At 41.5% G+C, this 18,592-nt stretch overlaps 1 protein-coding gene across 1 annotated transcript in view; it reads right to left on the reverse strand.

Annotated features, from left to right (window-relative positions):
• LOC115775225 (urea transporter 2-like) overlaps positions 1-14,775 on the reverse strand; it is a 36,132-nt gene extending 21,357 nt beyond the window's left edge. Inside the window, exons 1-4 of the mRNA XM_030722796.1 lie at positions 14,499-14,775; positions 13,905-14,094; positions 13,192-13,320; positions 11,862-12,051 (exon numbers count right to left, since the gene is read on the reverse strand). Coding sequence (XP_030578656.1) covers positions 11,862-12,051; positions 13,192-13,320; positions 13,905-14,094; positions 14,499-14,625 — 636 coding nt within the window. The 5' untranslated portion in view covers positions 14,626-14,775. The remainder of the gene's footprint in view (positions 1-11,861; positions 12,052-13,191; positions 13,321-13,904; positions 14,095-14,498) is intronic.
• Positions 14,776-18,592: the final 3,817 nt, after the last annotated feature.

The raw sequence follows: 18,592 nt of genomic DNA on the forward strand, positions 1-18,592 counted from the left end.
TGCCAGCTGGCTCATGGAGATCAAAAGCCAAGCAGAGCAGCTGGTGAGAGTCTGGATTCTTTTCTTATGAGATGCAACTCAAGGTAAGTGCCTTTCATTTGAATTCACTAGCTGAAAGAAAAATAATTTCATTACAGGGTGCACAGTCTGCTACACTTTCAGCATAAAATTCAGGCCCTACATTCTCACTGCTATGTTGTGTCTTTTTCTCCCTACTGGGAACCGGACAAGCATGATATTTAAACCATTCATCTATCACACGTCCAGGCACTTTCTCCCCATATAAACCGAAAAAAATATCATTAATGCCTTAACCTTTATAAAGAGCTTAACCCGTACTATCATATTCTCTCAGCAAAAACCTTTAATTGAAACAGTTTTGACTCATTATAATTTCCAAACAGGAGCTCCACCAGTCACTGTTGCTAAGTAACTGGTGAGTCATTGCTGGGTGATTGTATGCATGTACTGCTCCCAGTTACTTGTTCACTCTGGAGACCAGGATGCAACGTGATGCTCACACTTCGGATAACCGTGGAATTAGTTTAGCTTGGTTTTGGTCTTTTTCCTTCTTCATCATATGTCCTGCCAGTTCTAATAGTTCCTTTTTGTGGAGCAGCACCTCTTCTTTTTAAATGACTTTGTTGGATATTCTCATGATATCAGTTCACTTGTTTAAAGAAATCAAGTTAAAAATATATATATAACAATTTACCTTCACATAGTTTATTACTGCTCAGGTAAAATTTTATAAAAGCCATCAACTGGCTAATGTGCTGATGAGACTAAAAGTTTGGCCATACACTCACTGGCCACTTTGTTAGGTACACCTGTTCAACTGCTTCTTAAAACATATATCTAATCAGACAATAACATGGCAAGAGCTCAGTGCATTTGGGCATGTAGACAGGGTAAGAGGCAACCCATGGAAGTTCAGACCGAGCATCAGAATAGGGAAGAAAGGTGATTTAGGTGACTCTGAACATTGCATGATTGTTGGTTCCAGAGTGGCTGGTCTGAGTATTACAGAAACTGCTGATCTAACGGGATTTTCAATTCATTTAATTACAGTTCAATTCAATTTTTTTTATAGCACCAAATTGCAACAACATTCACCTCAAGGTGCTTTATATTGTAACAATAATACAGAGAAAACCTCAGCAATCAGACAACTTGGCAACAGTGGCAACCATCTTGCCTTGGTGATGGTAGTGTAATGTGTGGGGGATATTTTCTTGGCACCAACTGAGTGTTGTTGCTGACCATGTCCATCCCTTTGTGACTGCAGTGTACAGGATACTGAGCCATGTCTCAAAGCTCAAATCATATCAAATGGATTTCTTGAACATGGCAATGAGTTCACTGTACATAAACAGCCTCCAGTCACCAGAACTCAATTCAGCAGAACACCTTTGGGATGTGATGGAACGGGAAATTCTCACCATGACTGTGAAGCCAGTAAACCTGCAGCAACTGTGTGATGTTGTTATGTCAGAGTTAACAAATTCTCTGAGGAATGTTTCTAACCCCTTGTTGAATCTACACCACAAAGAAGGAATAAAGGGGGGGTTAACCCAGTAACTAGCAAAGTGCACTTAATAAAGAGTTAGTTGAAACTGTACAAACAACTTTCATCCTGTAATTGTACTTGTCATTATGTATGTTTCTTTCTATCTAGAAGGAAATGGGATCATACTAAGCTAACTGTCATGAAAACTGTGCAGGGAGACTGCTTTCACCACTGGACTCCAAATCATCCATCCATTAAAAAAAACAAAAAAAAAACTCAGATATCCTTGTCAGCATACTTCACACCTCTGGCACATCCTGGATAAGAATATTAGTTTCCTCTCTTCTGGTCTCACAGCGCCATTTAACTATCAGCAGATTTTAAGAAAGTGTGACTTCATCTATGCTGGATTCCAATAAACTCCAAATGGTGTCAGTGAGCTCTTAAAGTGCTGTAATAAAATTCCCCAAATGCATTGAGCACAGCCCACCCATGTTTTGAATCATAAAATTATCCACATCTCAAAGTAATATTGCTGCAAATCTGACTCTCCCATGTGTTAATCATAATTAAAGTTAACAATATCACTAGCACCAGTGAAATATAACTAGCACCCTAAATATCTGTAAAACAGTAATGTCCTCCTGGGAACCGAGAAAAATAAGTGTCATCAAATTTGCTTCTCTTTCTAATTTCCTACATCTTTGGGGTCAAAGAAACATCTCACAGTTCAGACTTTGTAAAATGTATTTTTAAATACATTTTTTCAGCGTGTCCACTGTAGTGGACAACAGGATGATGTTTATAGAAGACAAACAGCCAGGGGCACCCAGTGGCTCAGTGGAAGAGCAGGTCACCATGTATGAGGCAACCATGAGGTGATGTGGTTTGAGTGCCAACCTGTTGCTCTTCGCTGTGTGTCTTCCTCCCACTTTCCTGTCACTCTCTACTGCCAATAAAGCTGCTGTGGCCAAAAAAAGCAAACAATTTAACTAATTGTGGTCCTTAATCAATAATCCAAAAAAAACAAAAAACCTCTCCACAGGGCAACAGAATGTGTGATATCTTATTCTGGACCTCCTACAATACATGCAGATTCTTCTTTAAGACAATCTGGCTTGCACCCCCCCTCGCCCCCCCCCAGCTTATCCATGAAACAGCTGGGCTGGTGTGACGTTACTGGGAGTTTAATGGGAATGCGTCTCTGAGTGGCCTTAAAACAAAAGAGTTTCTCATACAAAGTTACCAGGTCAGGACCTTACAGGATGTGAATGCCATGCCTGAGAGGCAGAGGAGCTATTAGTCTGCAAAATGCAAGACTGGCACCAAGAAGACCCTGCAAAGACGCAGAGGAAAAGCCATAATGGTGCTGTGATTGGTCCACAGGACACTAGATCGACCATGGAGACAATGCCCAGTTGGCTACCACTGAGATGCACCCAGCACCCACCCTCCAAAGGGACTGGCTGCCACATTAAGATGGTAAAATCTGGAAAATGTGGACTCACATGACCATGTTGCAGCAGCACAAATGGTGGTCCATCTTGCTAAAAGTCTGTGTGCACCTGATATACTCTGTCAAGATCCAGCCAGGGCACAGGGCAGCCTGGCACAGAGCTACCTCCTGATCTAAGCTACTAGTGGGAAGCGACTGTAGTGCGACAGACTGGGACAGGAGGACTTGGATAGTCTTAGGTTTGGCTGAACCTTCACCAATCGCTGTGAAACCTCCTGGCAAATGTTATTGTGCTGTTGAGTGTTTTTAGTGGGTGTATCTATATACGTGACTGTCCCCTTAAGAGGTACAGCCCAACTATGTGTCATGTGACCTCAACCAGGAAGTAGGTCGAGAGTGAGATTTCTGAGTGTTATCCATGTGTTTAGTCAATCCAGTAACATCTGCATACATCTTCGCTCTGAACGTAGCATCGTGGGTATGTTATGTTTGATATTTTGTTGTAGATCGTTATGTTCATAGAATTTTTGGTTTGTGAAGTTTGTACTAAAATATTTGTGAATGTTCTATGCAAGGTCATAGTATTGCTGTTGATTCATCATCAGACCAAGCTACCGTGATAAATACGCTAGTTCATTGTCATATATACACGGGAAATTGTTACATATTATCGGCGTAAATTAAGACTGTGTAGAACAGCAACAGTTAAGAACTAGAAGCTAATTCATGCAGAGAATCATTTCATTTATTTACATTAATCGTATGTGTACATGTTAAAAAGAAAAGCAAAAACTGAATAAGTGATGTATCCTTTTGTGTGTTTTAGTTTCACACTTCCTTGGTGTCAATAAACATGTGGACAAGAAAGCAACTTTCCTCAGAGTCTTGATATTCAGGAAGAGTTTAGCTGACTGTCTAGATGCATTCGCTGCATGTGATGAGGGCAGTACAGTGAAACCACGGCTTCGCAACGAGCTAGACATCGCAATGCAAGCTGGAAGATCCGACTACACATCACTACACCCAGCTAGTGGACGATCAATAGAACATTCACCTCTCTAAATCATTACAAGAAAATAGGCAATGATGACAGAGGAAGCAGCAACATGGGAGACGCGATCCCGAGCCTCATGTTCTTCAGTACGATCAAGAGCATCAAATACAGAGTCTGCTGCTGCTAAAGCAAGAGCAAAAGCGGAAGCAGCGAAAGCTCGCCTCGCCTTCGCCGAAGAGGAAGCTAATTTAAAGCTTCAAAAGGCCAAATTAGAAGCCTCAATGGAAATTCTTAGCATCAAAAAGGAAACAGCTGCAGCTGTCACTGAAGCTGAAGCACTTGAAGCAGCTGCCAATTTGAAAAAAAACCCACCCAGCAACCAGTCAAACTGGGAAATGCCTTCCTTAGAAACCATCGAACGAACTAAAGAGTATGTTTTCAACCAAGTTCAACAGTTGGATGTAGAACATCAAAAAGTCATGCTTTCTTCAAAGCCACAGCTGGATACTGATGCCTTACCTATGCACCTTATGCCAGATGCTAAGCCCTTCATTCCAAATCAAGATAATCGTGCATCTCAGTTCTTTTCCCAGACTCCACAGCAGGCTCATGTCCATCAGGAGCTCACTCATGAGAAAAACACGGTCCGATTTGAGCATGACCATTTTACTCCAGTGCAACCTTCCATGCCACGAGTGAACAGCAGCGGTCATCCCCCTCATTCATCATATTCAAATCCTCAATTTGACGATTCTAATGTGAATGACTTTGTGAGATATCTAGCTCGACGGGAGCTTGTATCTACGGGTTTACTCGAGTTTAATGATAAACCTCAGAACTATAGAGCCTGGAAGCGATCATTTCAGTCTGCCATCCATGGTTTACGTCTGACATCTAGTGAGGAGATGGACCTTCTGCTTAAGTGGCTAGGCAAAGAGTCAGCTGAACATGTGGAGCAAATTAGAGCAATCCACATAAACCGCCCAGATGCAGGACTGACAATGATTTGGAACCGACTCGACCAAACGTATGGCTCTGCTGAAATTATAGAAGACGCCCTCTTCAAAAGAATTGAGACCTTTCCCAAAATAACGAACCAAGACTATTTCAAATTAATCAAGTTGAGCGATCTACTGAGCGAACTCCTGGCAGCCAAGGATGAAGGAGATTTACCTGGCCTTACCTTCCTTGACACGGCGAGAGGTATCAATCCAATCCTGCGAAAACTCCCCTGTAACCTACAGGAGAAATGGGCATCAGTAGGTTCAGCATACAAGCAAAGATATCAGGTTTCATATCCACCATTTGGATTTTTTGTGGATTTTATCAGTCAAGAAGCAAGCATTCGGAACGACCCAAGTTTTAATCTCAACACTCAAGAGGAGATTGGTCCAAGGGCTGAGAGGACAGCTTGGAAGTCAAACAAACACCGAGAGATTTCTACGCACAAAACCGAGGTTTTCTCCAAAACAATCTCAAGATCGAACGAGCTCTTCTCAAAATCTGATGATTGCAACAAAGTGTGTCTTCTACATAAAAAGCCACACCCACTGCGCAAATGTCGCTCATTTAGGGAGAAGTCCATTGAAGACCGTATGAGCTTCTTGAAGGAGAATCGTGTTTGCTTTAAATGTTGTTCCTCCACACTGCATGTAGCAAGGAACTGCACAGCCAAAATCCAGTGTGCTGAATGTAATAGTGAAAAGCATCCAACAGCGCTTCACCCTGGGCCACCACCTTGGGCAGCAGAGGTAGATCCTCCATCGGAGCACGGCGGGGAGGACGAACTTTCCCTTCAACCACAGGTCAAAACCCAATGCACTCAAGTTTGTGGTGGAGATCTTGCTGAGAGGTCGTGTTCCAAAATAAGCCTTGTAAAGGTTTATCCATCTGGGTCAAGAGACAAGGCTAAGAGAGTCTACGCCATCTTAGATGAACAAAGCAACCGATCGCTAGTTACCTCACGGTTCTTCGAAGTCTTCAGCGACACAAGTTCAAGTTCTCCTTACACTTTGAGAACATGTGCTGGAGTGAAGCAAGTATCGGGAAGAAGGGCTTTGGGCTACGAAGTGGAATCTCTGGATGGAACTGTTCGCCTCCCATTACCAAGTCTTATAGAGTGTAATGACATCCCGAACAACAGAGATGAGATTCCAACTCCCGATGTGGCATTCCACCATCCTCACCTAAAGTCATTGGCACACCTGATCCCAGAGGCCGATCCAAATGCCCCAATCATGCTTCTCCTGGGCCGTGACATGCTTCGTGTTCACAAAGTCCGCAGACAGGTGAACGGCACTCACAACTCACCTTACGCGCAGAAGTTGGACTTGGGGTGGGTGATAGTCGGCAATGTATGCCTGGGCAACGTGCACAAGCCATCAACAGTTTGCACCTTCTTCACCACTGCCTCTGATATTGGACGCCCCTCACTTTTCCGACCATGTCCAAATGTGTTTCATGTTAAGGAAAGTTATGGCAGATTCCCAGCCAATGAACACCTTCCAGCATGCTTGGAGGAGTCATCTGTTTGTGAGGCTGACCACCTAGGATGCTCAGTCTTTCAAAGAACTAAAAATGACAACCAAGTAGCACCGTCAATTCAGGACATGTACTTCATGAACATAATGCAGGAAGGACTTCGCAAAGACTCAAACAATAGCTGGATAGCGCCATTGCCTTTTAAACATCCACGCCCACGGCTCCCCAACAATAGGTCTCAAGCGTTGAAACGTCTCACATCTCTCAGGCGCAACCTTGACAAGAAGCCTGAAATGAGAGAGCACTTATTGAGCTTCATGGGCAAAATGCTTGAGAAGAACCATGCGGAGTTAGCTCCTCCACTCAGCGAAGAAGAAGAAAGGTGGTACTTACCCACATTCGGTGTTTACCACCCGAGGAAACCGAAACAAATCCGGGTTGTCTTCGATTCGAGTGCCCAGTTCAATGGCATATCCCTCAATGATGTGCTGCTAACTGGACCGGATTTGAACAATACACTCCTCGGAGTTCTGATCCGCTTCAGAGAAGAAGCAATTGCCTTCACAGTAGACATCGAGCAGATGTTCTACTGCTTTCTAGTCAAAGAGGAGGACAGGAACTTCTTACGTTTCCTTTGGTATGAAGACAATGACCTCTCCAAAGGCATTGTCGATTATCGTATGAAGGTCCACGTCTTTGGCAATAGCGCCTCTCCTGCAGTGGCCATCAACGGTCTGCACCAGTCTGTTCAAGGTGGTGAGTTCCATGCCGACCATGATGTTCAGCATTTCGTGATGCATGACTTCTATGTAGATGACGGGCTGAAGTCTCTACCTACAACTGAGGCTGCCATCAGCCTGCTCAAAAGAACACAAGATGTACTTTCGAAGTCAAATCTGAGACTGCACAAGGTCGCTGCAAATAGCAAGGAGGTCATGGAGGCTTTTCCTCCATCTGATTGGGCCAGGGATTTGAAAGAGCTAGACCTTGAGGCCGATCAGCTTCCAATGCAACGCAGTCTTGGACTCGGTTGGAACCTCCAGACAGACTGTTTCCATTTCAGTGTCACAGAGGAGATGAAGCCTTACACCCGACGTGGAGTCTTATCTACCATCAACAGTCTTTACGATCCTCTTGGATTTGCACCACCAGTCACTATCCAAGGCAAGGCAATCTTAAGAGAGCTCACGCAAGGTAGTGGAGATTGGGACGCACCTCTACCAAAGGAAAGGGAGGAAGCCTGGTTAGCGTGGAGAGCATCTTTGACTGAACACTCTCACCTTTCGATTCCCAGATTATACACCAAAATGTCACCTGCAGGAGAGTTTGGAGCTTCGGACCTTTACAAGCATCAGTGGCGCCAGGTTCAGCATTTGTCTAACACCTTCTGGGACCGATGGCGGAAACAGTTTCTCCCAACACTGCAACCACGCAGAAAGTGGCTGGTAGCTCATCCAGACATCAAAACAGGAAGTGTTGTACTCCTTAAGAACATTCAGTCGCCAAGAAACGAATGGCCTCTTGGACTTGTGACGCAGACTTTCCCGAGCAAAGACGACAAAGTCCGGAAAGTTGAGGTGAAGGTCTGCAAGGCAGGAGGTTCTTCAGTCTTTCTCAGGCCTGTCACTGAGATAGTGCTTCTCTTCTCTCCAGATGGATAAGAACTGTTATAATCTGGCAGTGGCATGAGATCACGCCAGGCGGGGAGTGTGCTGTTGAGTGTTTTTAGTGGGTGTATCTATATACGTGACTGTCCCTTTAAGAGGTACAGCCCAACTATGTGTCATGTGACCTCAACCAGGAAGTAGGTCGAGAGTGAGATTTCTGAGTGTTATCCATGTGTTTAGTCAATCCAGTAACATCTGCATACATCTTCGCTCTGAACGTAGCATCGTGGGTATGTTATGTTTGATATTTTGTTGTAGATCGTTATGTTCATAGAATTTTTGGTTTGTGAAGTTTGTACTAAAATATTTGTGAATGTTCTATGCAAGGTCATAGTATTGCTGTTGATTCATCATCAGACCAAGCTACCGTGATAAATACGCTAGTTCATTGTCATATATACACGGGAAATTGTTACATATTATCGGCGTAAATTAAGACTGTGTAGAACAGCAACAGTTAAGAACTAGAAGCTAATTCATGCAGAGAATCATTTCATTTATTTACATTAATCGTATGTGTACATGTTAAAAAGAAAAGCAAAAACTGAATAAGTGATGTATCCTTTTGTGTGTTTTAGTTTCACACTTCCTTGGTGTCAATAAACATGTGGACAAGAAAGCAACTTTCCTCAGAGTCTTGATATTCAGGAAGAGTTTAGCTGACTGTCTAGATGCATTCGCTGCATGTGATGAGGGCAGTACAGTTATGGCTATCAGAAAAGCTGTTTAAAGGGAAAAGCATTTAAAATTAGCATCGTTGAGGGGTTCAAAGAGAGGATGCTGAAGAGTGCCAAGGACCACGGGGATTCCATGGGGGAACCAAGGGTCCAGACATGTGAACTGTAAGCCTGTGGGCACCTTTAAGAAGCTGGGAAATCAGAGATGATTCATCTCGATTGAGTGCTGAGCAAACAACATGAACTGCCTAAATCGCTGCCACCATACCACACAGGGTAACTGCAGATTTGCCCGCCTCCAGCTGGGACTGCAGAAATTGCCAGGATATCCTGGCTGTGGGCTCAGAGGGGCCAGTCTGGTGGACTGCACACCAGGAGGCAAACAATGCCCAGCCAGCACATAGCCAGCCCTAGTGGATGGTGCAAAATCTTGTACAGAATCCTCTCTGCGTCAGTCCTGTTGCCTACAAAGATTAGGTATTAAAGTACAGTAAGATGGTCCTGATATCAATTTCAATTGACATTTATTCAGAGACCATTATTTCAGAACATAAATGATTGAACTCCATTTAAAACTGAAAATACTTTTCATGAAACCCTTGCAAAAAAAAAAAAAAAAAAAATCATATATGATAACCATGATTAAAACAACAAAAAAGCAATTATTTAGTAAGTAATTAATAAGTATTTTCATAAAATGTGCTTGCTGCAATGCCAGCCATTTTGGATTGAGAACAAAATAAAGTTCCCAAAATGCCGGCCTGTCATATGACATTTCCCCAGAAAGCCCAGGATGTCATCTTTAGAGTACAACGGGATTTAATTGAGTTTCTTGAAAAAATTAAAAGTTGTGCATGAAAATCCTCTCACGAGGATAAGAATATGTCACATCATTACATACAAGATGTTGCATATAAAATTTGAATGTAAAAAACCTATATAACATTGCTTGTGTACTTTTATATAATTTATTTGAAAAAATAATAGGTACTATTTGTATTCCAGGTACATTTATTTCATAATCTGTTTTAACTGTTTTTCTGTCTCAGTCACCCCTACTCACTAAGGACAGCCAGAAAAAACCCCCCCACCTCATTTATATAATGAAATACTGTTAAATAGCACCACATACTTGTTCCTTCAAAATATTGTGAACTGTGTGATGACTTGAATTAAAACTTTTCTGAAAACTTCATGGGAATGGGGGGGGGGGGGGGGGGGGGGGGGGGGTCTATTGCTGAAATGTTACATCAGATTTACTGAGGAGGGCTTAAAAACGTGTGTAGAGACAGGATGTAATTGGTGACTATGCTGGCTGGGACTGAGATCAACATAGTCAGACTGAAAGCCAAGGCGTCAACACTTATATGAACTGTGGCATGTAGAAATCTGTTTCAATAACCTGCACATTTTCACAGAGCACACGTGGAGAACTTCAGTGATCTAAAGCCTGAGGCAGGCAATACACCTGCAAGTGGCCAGAACAAATGAATAATCCATTTTCATTTTGTTTTTATGGACAACTTTCTGTCCCAGAATCATAGTGACTCAAAAGTCAAAAGGGTGAAAGGTAAGAAATCTGCCACAATTGTTTTTTTTTTTAAATTGTACTCATAAAAATACATGAGAGTTTGTTTGTGGAAGCTGTCATGTTGCCCCAACATCTTGAATACAGCAGATGAGAAGAGTTCCCCTTCACCAAAGAAGTAAAAACACAAAGGAAGGTGACAACAGGACTGGCATCTGCATAAAATGTCCTCCTCTTCCCTCTCACCTCAAACTAAAACTCTCCTGAACTGAAGTCAGGGCTCTAACGCATAAAAATGTGCATAAACGTGCTTATTTATTCCTGATATAGTAGCAATTAGTTATTGTAAGCATATTAGACATCCAGACAGAGAGCTGGCTAAACAACAACAGCTGGTTATAAGCTAGCATTACTGCAGCTAATGTTAGGCTTGAATGTCCTAAAAATGTAAAATAATGCAAAATATTTAACTGTTATGTTTCTGTTCTTTATTCCTGATTTATTGTTGATCTTATTCAAATATGTTAAACCATAATGTGTACAATTTTTTTTGTTTTTTTGACACAAACAGTAGTAGAAACATGCAGGCTGGCCACAGCTGATATAGGGTATGGTCTAAATTTAATGTTTTTCAGTTCAATTCAATTTTATTTATATAGCACCAAATCACAACAATATAGTTATTATATTGTAAGGTAAAGACCCTACAATAATTACAGAGAAAACCCAACAGTCAAAACGCTCCCCTATGATCAAGCACTTGGCAACAGTGGGAAAGAAAAACTCCCTTTTAACAGGAAGAAACCTCCTGCAGAACCAGGCTCAGGGAGGGGCAGTCATCTGCTGCGACCGGTTGGGCTGAGGGGAGTGACAGAACAAAAGATCTGCTGTGGAAGAGAGCCAGAGATTAATAATAACTAATGATTAAATGCAGAGTGGGGTATAAACAGAGTAAATAAGGTGAATGAAAAGAAACACTCAGTGCATCATAGGAACCCCCCAGCAGTCTAGGCTTATTGCAGCATAACTAAGGGATGGTTCAGGGTCACCTGATCCAGCCCTTATTATAAGCTTTATCATAAATAAAGTTTTAAGCCTAATCTTAAAAATAGAGAGGGTGTCTGTCTCCCGAATCCAAGCTGGGAGCTGGTTCCACAGAAGAGGGGCCTGAAAGCTGAAGGATACTCTTAAGTATCCTAGCAGCCACAAGTAAGCCAGCAGTCAGAATTTTTGATCGCTCTTGGTTGACTAAAACATGTTTGTCCTACAGCAGCCACTCTAGCAAGGATTATGTGGTTGAATTGGGAGGGGTAAGAAAACAGAACTGTTTTCTGCAATCTTCAGTCTACTGACATCTAGTGGTGAGTTTTTACACATTATACCTTTAACTTCATGTAATCTAGTGGTAATTCTTAGTCCAAAGGTTACAGTGGTGAACATATTGCGCTGTATTCATTTCCATATTATAGTTGCATCTCTGTGCCTTTGCTTAATTACTTCTATTTAGGAGACAGAATCACACTTCAGAGGTTTTTACCCATTCTTTACCTGTAATGCTATGAGTTCAGTAGCATTTGGCTCCAAGGCCCCTGGTGGTGTTGTTGAGTGGTGTGGAAAATAGGGGTTGTCTGGGCCAGTACACAGGAGGTAGAGGATCAAAATAATATTAAAGGGAAACACAGCAGCAGGCAAGTCCCATCGGTCCAAAAATGAAGAGAGACCACTAAACAGAAAGACACTGGAAAAAAGAAAAAGGAAGAGAAGAGTGGATAGAATTGTTTTTAATGAAATACTGCAACACACTTAAGTCTGTCCATACTTTTGACTGGTACTGTAGTTCAAATTACACTGGTTGCATTCAAGATGTACACGTGTTTGATTTATTTTACGCATAGAGAATGCAGACATTTAAAAATGTTTTGTACCGTGCAAATAGTAACAAATGCATTCATTATTTCACTAAGCTCTAATATTTGGCTTTTTTTTCCTATATTTAAAAGTGAAATGATACTCTTTCTCTTTATATCCTGTTGATTGACTATTAGCCAGTTAGATGTAAGCAGAGACAACATTTCTGCTCCTGTCCTATGATACTGGGGAAGGTTTAGTCCAGTGTGACCTGTTCAAAATATGGATTACTGCATTAACTAATTTAACTTCACCATTGTTCATTTTTGACAAGAAAAAGATTATGATGAAGTACTATTTTTCTGAATGACCTTAAACCAAACTCCTGTTAAAGTCTGGAAAATGGCTGAGGTGGTGGGTATGTGAGTGACACCTAAAATTACCCCATGAAAAGAATCCCCACTACTGTAGCTGATGTATTATTGAGCAGTAAAGCATCGTCTAATGAATAAAAAAATCCCTGCCGATCAGCTGACCTCAGTGCTAACCCACATCGCCTGCTGCCTTATCTGATACACTTTTTATGCACCCAACTGGCAAATCACATTTACAGCATGCTATTTTGGCTGCTTTAGCCTGCCCACAGCTGCTTAGCATTTGCAAGCTGTTTTGCAACCCACCTTCACCTCAGCTCCTCCTTTCATGCCATATCTGGATTAATCAGTGACATATTTGTTCACAGCTATTTTCACATATACTGTGCATGTGGAAAGACAAGAAAGTCCCAGAATAGAATCATGCCATAAAATGTTAAAGACTGCAGATGAAAGGGAAAACTGACTTTTCACTACAGTGGATCTGACTGAACTGGCAAAAAGAATGACAGTCATTCCCTTACACAAACCATTAACCTTACAATAACTTGTTTGGCTGTATAGTTTTGGAGTTGAGAAAAAAGTCTCAAGAAATATTCTGAAATGGACACACAGGAAGGCAATGTGAAGCAATGAGCCCCGTGTGTGTTTCTTACCATGTCGCTGACCCCAGGCAGACAGGCAGCAGCAGCCACCAGTACCAGTCCCCAGCTGAGCTAAACACTCCCATCAGCAGAGACACCAACATGCCGTTAAAACCATGAAGACCTCCTGACACCTCAGCTCTATACACACAAACACAGAACAGGCATCTTTGCATGTCACAATTACATCTTGCATTTAAAAAAGAGAATAAACAAAAGAGTAATGTATCTATCCTACACAGAATACAAAGCTCTTCTTTAATGATTACAGTACAAATTAGCATGGCTTTTAATGGGTTTTTAAGAAAAATAAAATATTCAGTTTTAATGAGCTGAGGCCCCAGGATGACATTAAATTTACTAAACATGTCAAAATTAAAAATATCCGGAACTCCAGCTCAACAGGAATTATTTCAAAAAACATTAGAAGCATATTTCACTGTTCTCAGCATAAATATTGGGAGTTAGATCCAGAAATATAGTTGCAAGCTTGCATGTATGCAGGGCTTACAGTGATGGAGCTCTTATTCTAATGAATGTTAAGTAGAAGCCCAAATCAATTTTAGTAGTAGGCCTGAGTAGATTACAAGGTTAAAGGCTAAAGGAGATATTTTTTATTTATGTCCTTTTAGAATCACCAAATCATTAAATATGGGCACATAAATCTGCACTGTTTTCAGCTTCTATATTTTGGTCTGCGTTTGTGTTTTTTTATGTCATTCCACCTGTCTTGTCCTGTGATAACAGCTGTTAGGGTGGAGGCCAGAATTCCTATAGTTCCCAGCAGTCCCTGCCAGGGGGAAGCCCAGTACAGGGCAGCCAGGATGAGACCACCGCTCAGCGGGTTGTTGGCCAGGATTACTCTGCTCACCCCTCTCAGGCCCCACACCCCCAGCTGCAGCACAAATGACTTGTCTGAGGACACACAAGGAAAGAAATGGTCCCTATAAATAAACAGTGCTTCACAGCAAGATGTTCACAGATGTAAAAGTGGAATCAAGGAGGCAAGCAGCAGCTTTCACAAAATTTAATCCTCAGTTGGATTTCTTAATGTCGATTCAGGGTTTATGACAGAATTGAGATGGGACTTTAATGATAATTATGTTCCGAGTTGGAGAAAAACCGCGGCAGCATTCTCTGTGGGAGTCGTATGATGATTACATCTGTGTGTTTTAATGACGATGTAAGCATTTCTGAGTCATTTATTCATAATTATGGTAATTTAGCACTTCCTCTAGTTGCAAAGTTTTGTGATTAATTACATTAACATTAGTAGTAAAAGAAAAAGTTCCGAGATGACTTTTATTGTGTTTTCCTACCCTCCATGTACTTATCCAAGTGCTCCATGTCTCCATTGAACAATAGCAGGCCACTGAAAATACGCTGACTGAAGCTGGCATGAGTCCTGCTGGCCTCCTCCACCTCTGTTTTGGTTTCCATCCACATCTCTACAGCTGCTGGGCCGCACCACTACAAATGTGGCAAATAAATAGTAATTATGCTGGAATACCTCGAGGTTCTTCTTTACTTCCACCTCTTTTTGTAATGTTCTTGCCTTTGTTTGGTTTTCTCTTGCGTCTTTCTCCCATTCCCTCTGGTTCATCTCTTCTCCCCTTCTCCTCCCGCTCTCCCCCTTCCCTTTTCTGTGAGGCTTGAGGGGGTAACTTATAAACTGGTGGGTGGTGTATTCACTCAGCTTTCGACCACAGTGCCAGAGAAGAACAAAGTCCAACCACATCAGCGCTGGTCTGGTGGAGGAAGACTGGCCAGTCCCTTGCTCCTGATCTGTTTTTCACACTTCACTGCCACCTTGCTCCGCTGTCCTCTCTTTTCCCTCTTCTCAGTCAGCCTCACTCTCACATCTCATCACCTATTGTTTGTTCATTTAAGCTACTCATTCACTTTTTATTGCATGGTGTGAGATTGTTTGTCTTTCCTGCATTTGTAAAGCCATTAGTGTGCCTCATATGAGCTGACGTTTTTCCAAAAGGTGTGGTATATAATCCAGATATCTGTGCTGCTGTGCCTTCTCTGAATAAAAGGATGCTTTGCTTTTGACTCCCTGTTGACATAGTTTTTTTTAACAAGATCCATACTCTACTGCTGTCTTGAAAAGTCTTTTTTTCCCTGGTATTTTGTTCCCACTTTAATTTCAGAGCACTCTGAGTCGAGAGAAAACTGTGTATAGCTGTTCAAGTGTGTGTATACCTGCAAATCTCCCTCTTGCGGTCTCCAGGTTTGTAGTGGCATACAACTCACTGAGTGACCTAAATATAAGAAAATGCTTTGACTGACACTTCAGCTTGAGAAACCGAAGAACATGACTTTGTAATGAGTGCAAAAGAAATTGTGCACTTGTGTGTGAACATGCACGGCAGTTGTTGCACGTCCATTAGCACAAAATGGAGCAAGTGAAAGCAGCAACAGAATGGCAGATATTATTGGCAAAAGTGAATCTTTTCACTTCATCTGAGGCAGAAAAGGAAGGATTCAAAAGCTTTGTGTTTGCAGGTGGGAAATGCTGCACCATTCAAGAACCCCTGACAGCTCGTTTGTTTCTCTCTTGCTTCCTCTGTCTCCCACGCTCTATCCATCTTTTATCTGCTTCAATAAATACATCCGTTTTCCTCTGCTTGTCGCTGCTCCTTGGCTCATTCCATCAATCACAGACCATGAGAATTGCAGATGGATACACACATCACAGTGGTCTGTAATAAGAGAAAGGAAGGAAAAGGCTGGACCTGCAAACTGTGTTGGTTTTATAAAGACTCATGCAGCCACTGGTATGTAGCATGTAAGGACAAGTCACTATAGCATCGATGTAGACACTGTTATCATTGTTCTTGTTAGGTTTTAATTTTGGTGTCACTGACTGCATAAATGCATCATACTCAGAGGGTGGAGCCTTACAGTGAATTATAAATCATGGGCTTATCTGCACTAATGTGTTACTTGTGTGTTGTTTAGTAACAGAAAACGGATCCCATGTGGAATGAATCAACCAAAAGACCTTTCTGAAGAAAAATATAGTTCCACCAGAGGTGTCTGTTATTTGACTGTTTGCACAGTGACACAGGGAAGTGTGTGAAGTTTGAAAAGTTACACTCTAGCATTTGTGTGGAATACTGACAGAAAATGAAGACATGGGTCATTATCCTGGTTTTGTTGCAATCCTTTGTGTTTCTGTGCTTTTCCTTTTCCTCCTGTCCTGCAAATTTCCAAGTGCTAATCATTTATCTTTTGGTTACTTCCTGTTTTACTTTGAAGTTTAGTTTTCGCACATATCTTACTGTCATTTTTACTTCCTGCCTTTGTTTCTTTTGCCTCCTTTCCCGAATATCTGCACCACCTTAAAGGGCCTTGTCCCCAGCTGATTGTTTTCCCAATCAGCTCTCTGTATACTGTGGCTATTCTCATATTTCCTTCTGTCTTCTTTCAGATCATCTGTTCACTCACCTGTTACTCTTGTGTGTTTATATACTGTACTCCTGTGACTGTGATAGCTATACCAGGGTGATTTTCTCTTTGTAACATCTATCCATCCATCCATCCATCCATCCATCCATCCATCCATCCATCCATCCATCCATCCATCCATCCATCCATCCATCCATCCATTATCCTAACATATTTGTTTAAATTGTATCAAGATTCAAAGCTATACATGACTGACTGCATGGCCATTTTTACTGTGAGTGGTGCTAGCTGTCTGCTAGGTTTAATTTTCTTGTTGCCTTGTGAAGCATCATGGTGGCTATACCCATCTTTTGTATACAGTTAGAGATATCTGCAGCAGAGTCCTCACTTAGATTCATATTGTCTGAGCTTACCCAATACATTTCCACAGTTTAATGTCTTCTTAGACTAACTAAGTGATAAAGTGGATGATTACAATAATTTTTTTCCAACTACACAGCATTAATGTCACATCAAGAGCCAAAAACAGAGTAAAACAGAAGCATAGAGCCTCTTTGCCACAGCAAAAGGGCTCTATGTTCTTTGCAAGTTTAATGTTATTAATCTGTGGTTTTGAATAAAGAAAAACAAGATAGCAATCGGAACTAATGCAAGTGTTTGAATCAGTTTGCAGAAATGCCCTACAGCCACTAAAATACCTAATTACTGAAGTGGCTGAAAGAATCCAATCTCCAAAGCAAATGAAGCATGAGGCCCTGATAACATCACAAATGAGGTGCAGAAATTACAGCCCATCTGGACTTCAAGATGCAGAGTTCATACTGTTCATCATGGTGCTTAGCCTCAAAGTTTTCCCAGAAGCCCCACTGAAGGGCTGTCTTAGAATATTCTAACATTTCATAGCTGTCTAAACAATAAATTATTAGATCTCCACATAAGTCAGTTGGGACATGAGAGCAGGGCACATATGAAACACACTGATAAAAGGAAGGACATAGGATGACTGAGTTATCCTGAAGATTAGAGGAGAGCAGAGGAAAATGGGCAGTTTTTTTTCTCTCCTTGTTACCATGGTGATTGCCACTTTTCCTCATTGTTCTTCATCGTCTTCTCTTTCTGTGTATGCTTGTGTATGCTTGCGAAACACACACACTGACATGCACAGATTTGGTTTTATTTTGCCACTTTAGCTTAACCTGATGCTAGGGAATTTAATCAGTTTCTCAGAGTGCTTCAGGGTCAAGGTGACCGCTGAAAAACATCCCGACTTAACTGTAAAACACTGAAATAGCAAATACTGGACTTCATAACCACCATTTGAGCCACAAAGACACTCCCTGCCTGGATCACTGGTGCATTACTGGACGTCTGTAGGTATCTCATATCAAGCAAAGTTGAGATTCTAAAATAATTGCAAAAACCTTTAGAACTTTATATATGATTTATATATATATATATATATATATATACAGAAATGAGTCAAGGCAAACACTGAGCTCTATCAAAAAGTATTCATTTTGGCTCTGCATGATGTATTTAAAAAGGGAGCAGAGACTCTGGGGTTAAAGTTCTCCCTTTTAGCTGTAAAACTGTTGCAATCTACAAATGTTTGTACACAGCTTACTTTAAAAGAAGGGTGGAGCATTGAAACCGTACTTGCAGATAGAGCATTCACTGAGCTTTTAGTGAAAAAAATGCTCATAAAAATGATCTTGCCGGACCATTCACTCACCCAGCCTCAGTCCCTAAAGTCTAAAAAAGGCTAAATTCAAGTAGAAAGTGAAGATGGTTGAAAGATGGCTGCAACACAGGCCCTTATACACTGCACTATGGCAAATGTGCCATATATCAGGAAGTGGACATTTATAGCTCACGTGTGTCTGCTCTCTCAGTATCTGAGAAACAGTATTCCAGTTCATGAATTCAGCACTCAAGGCCTTCCAGTGCTAAAAATATTATTGAAATAGTACACTCAGGGAACTGGCTCGCTAGATGC

This window comes from Archocentrus centrarchus (assembly GCF_007364275.1).
Source record: "Archocentrus centrarchus isolate MPI-CPG fArcCen1 chromosome 18 unlocalized genomic scaffold, fArcCen1 scaffold_23_ctg1, whole genome shotgun sequence".
Taxonomy (NCBI): domain Eukaryota; kingdom Metazoa; phylum Chordata; class Actinopteri; order Cichliformes; family Cichlidae; genus Archocentrus; species Archocentrus centrarchus.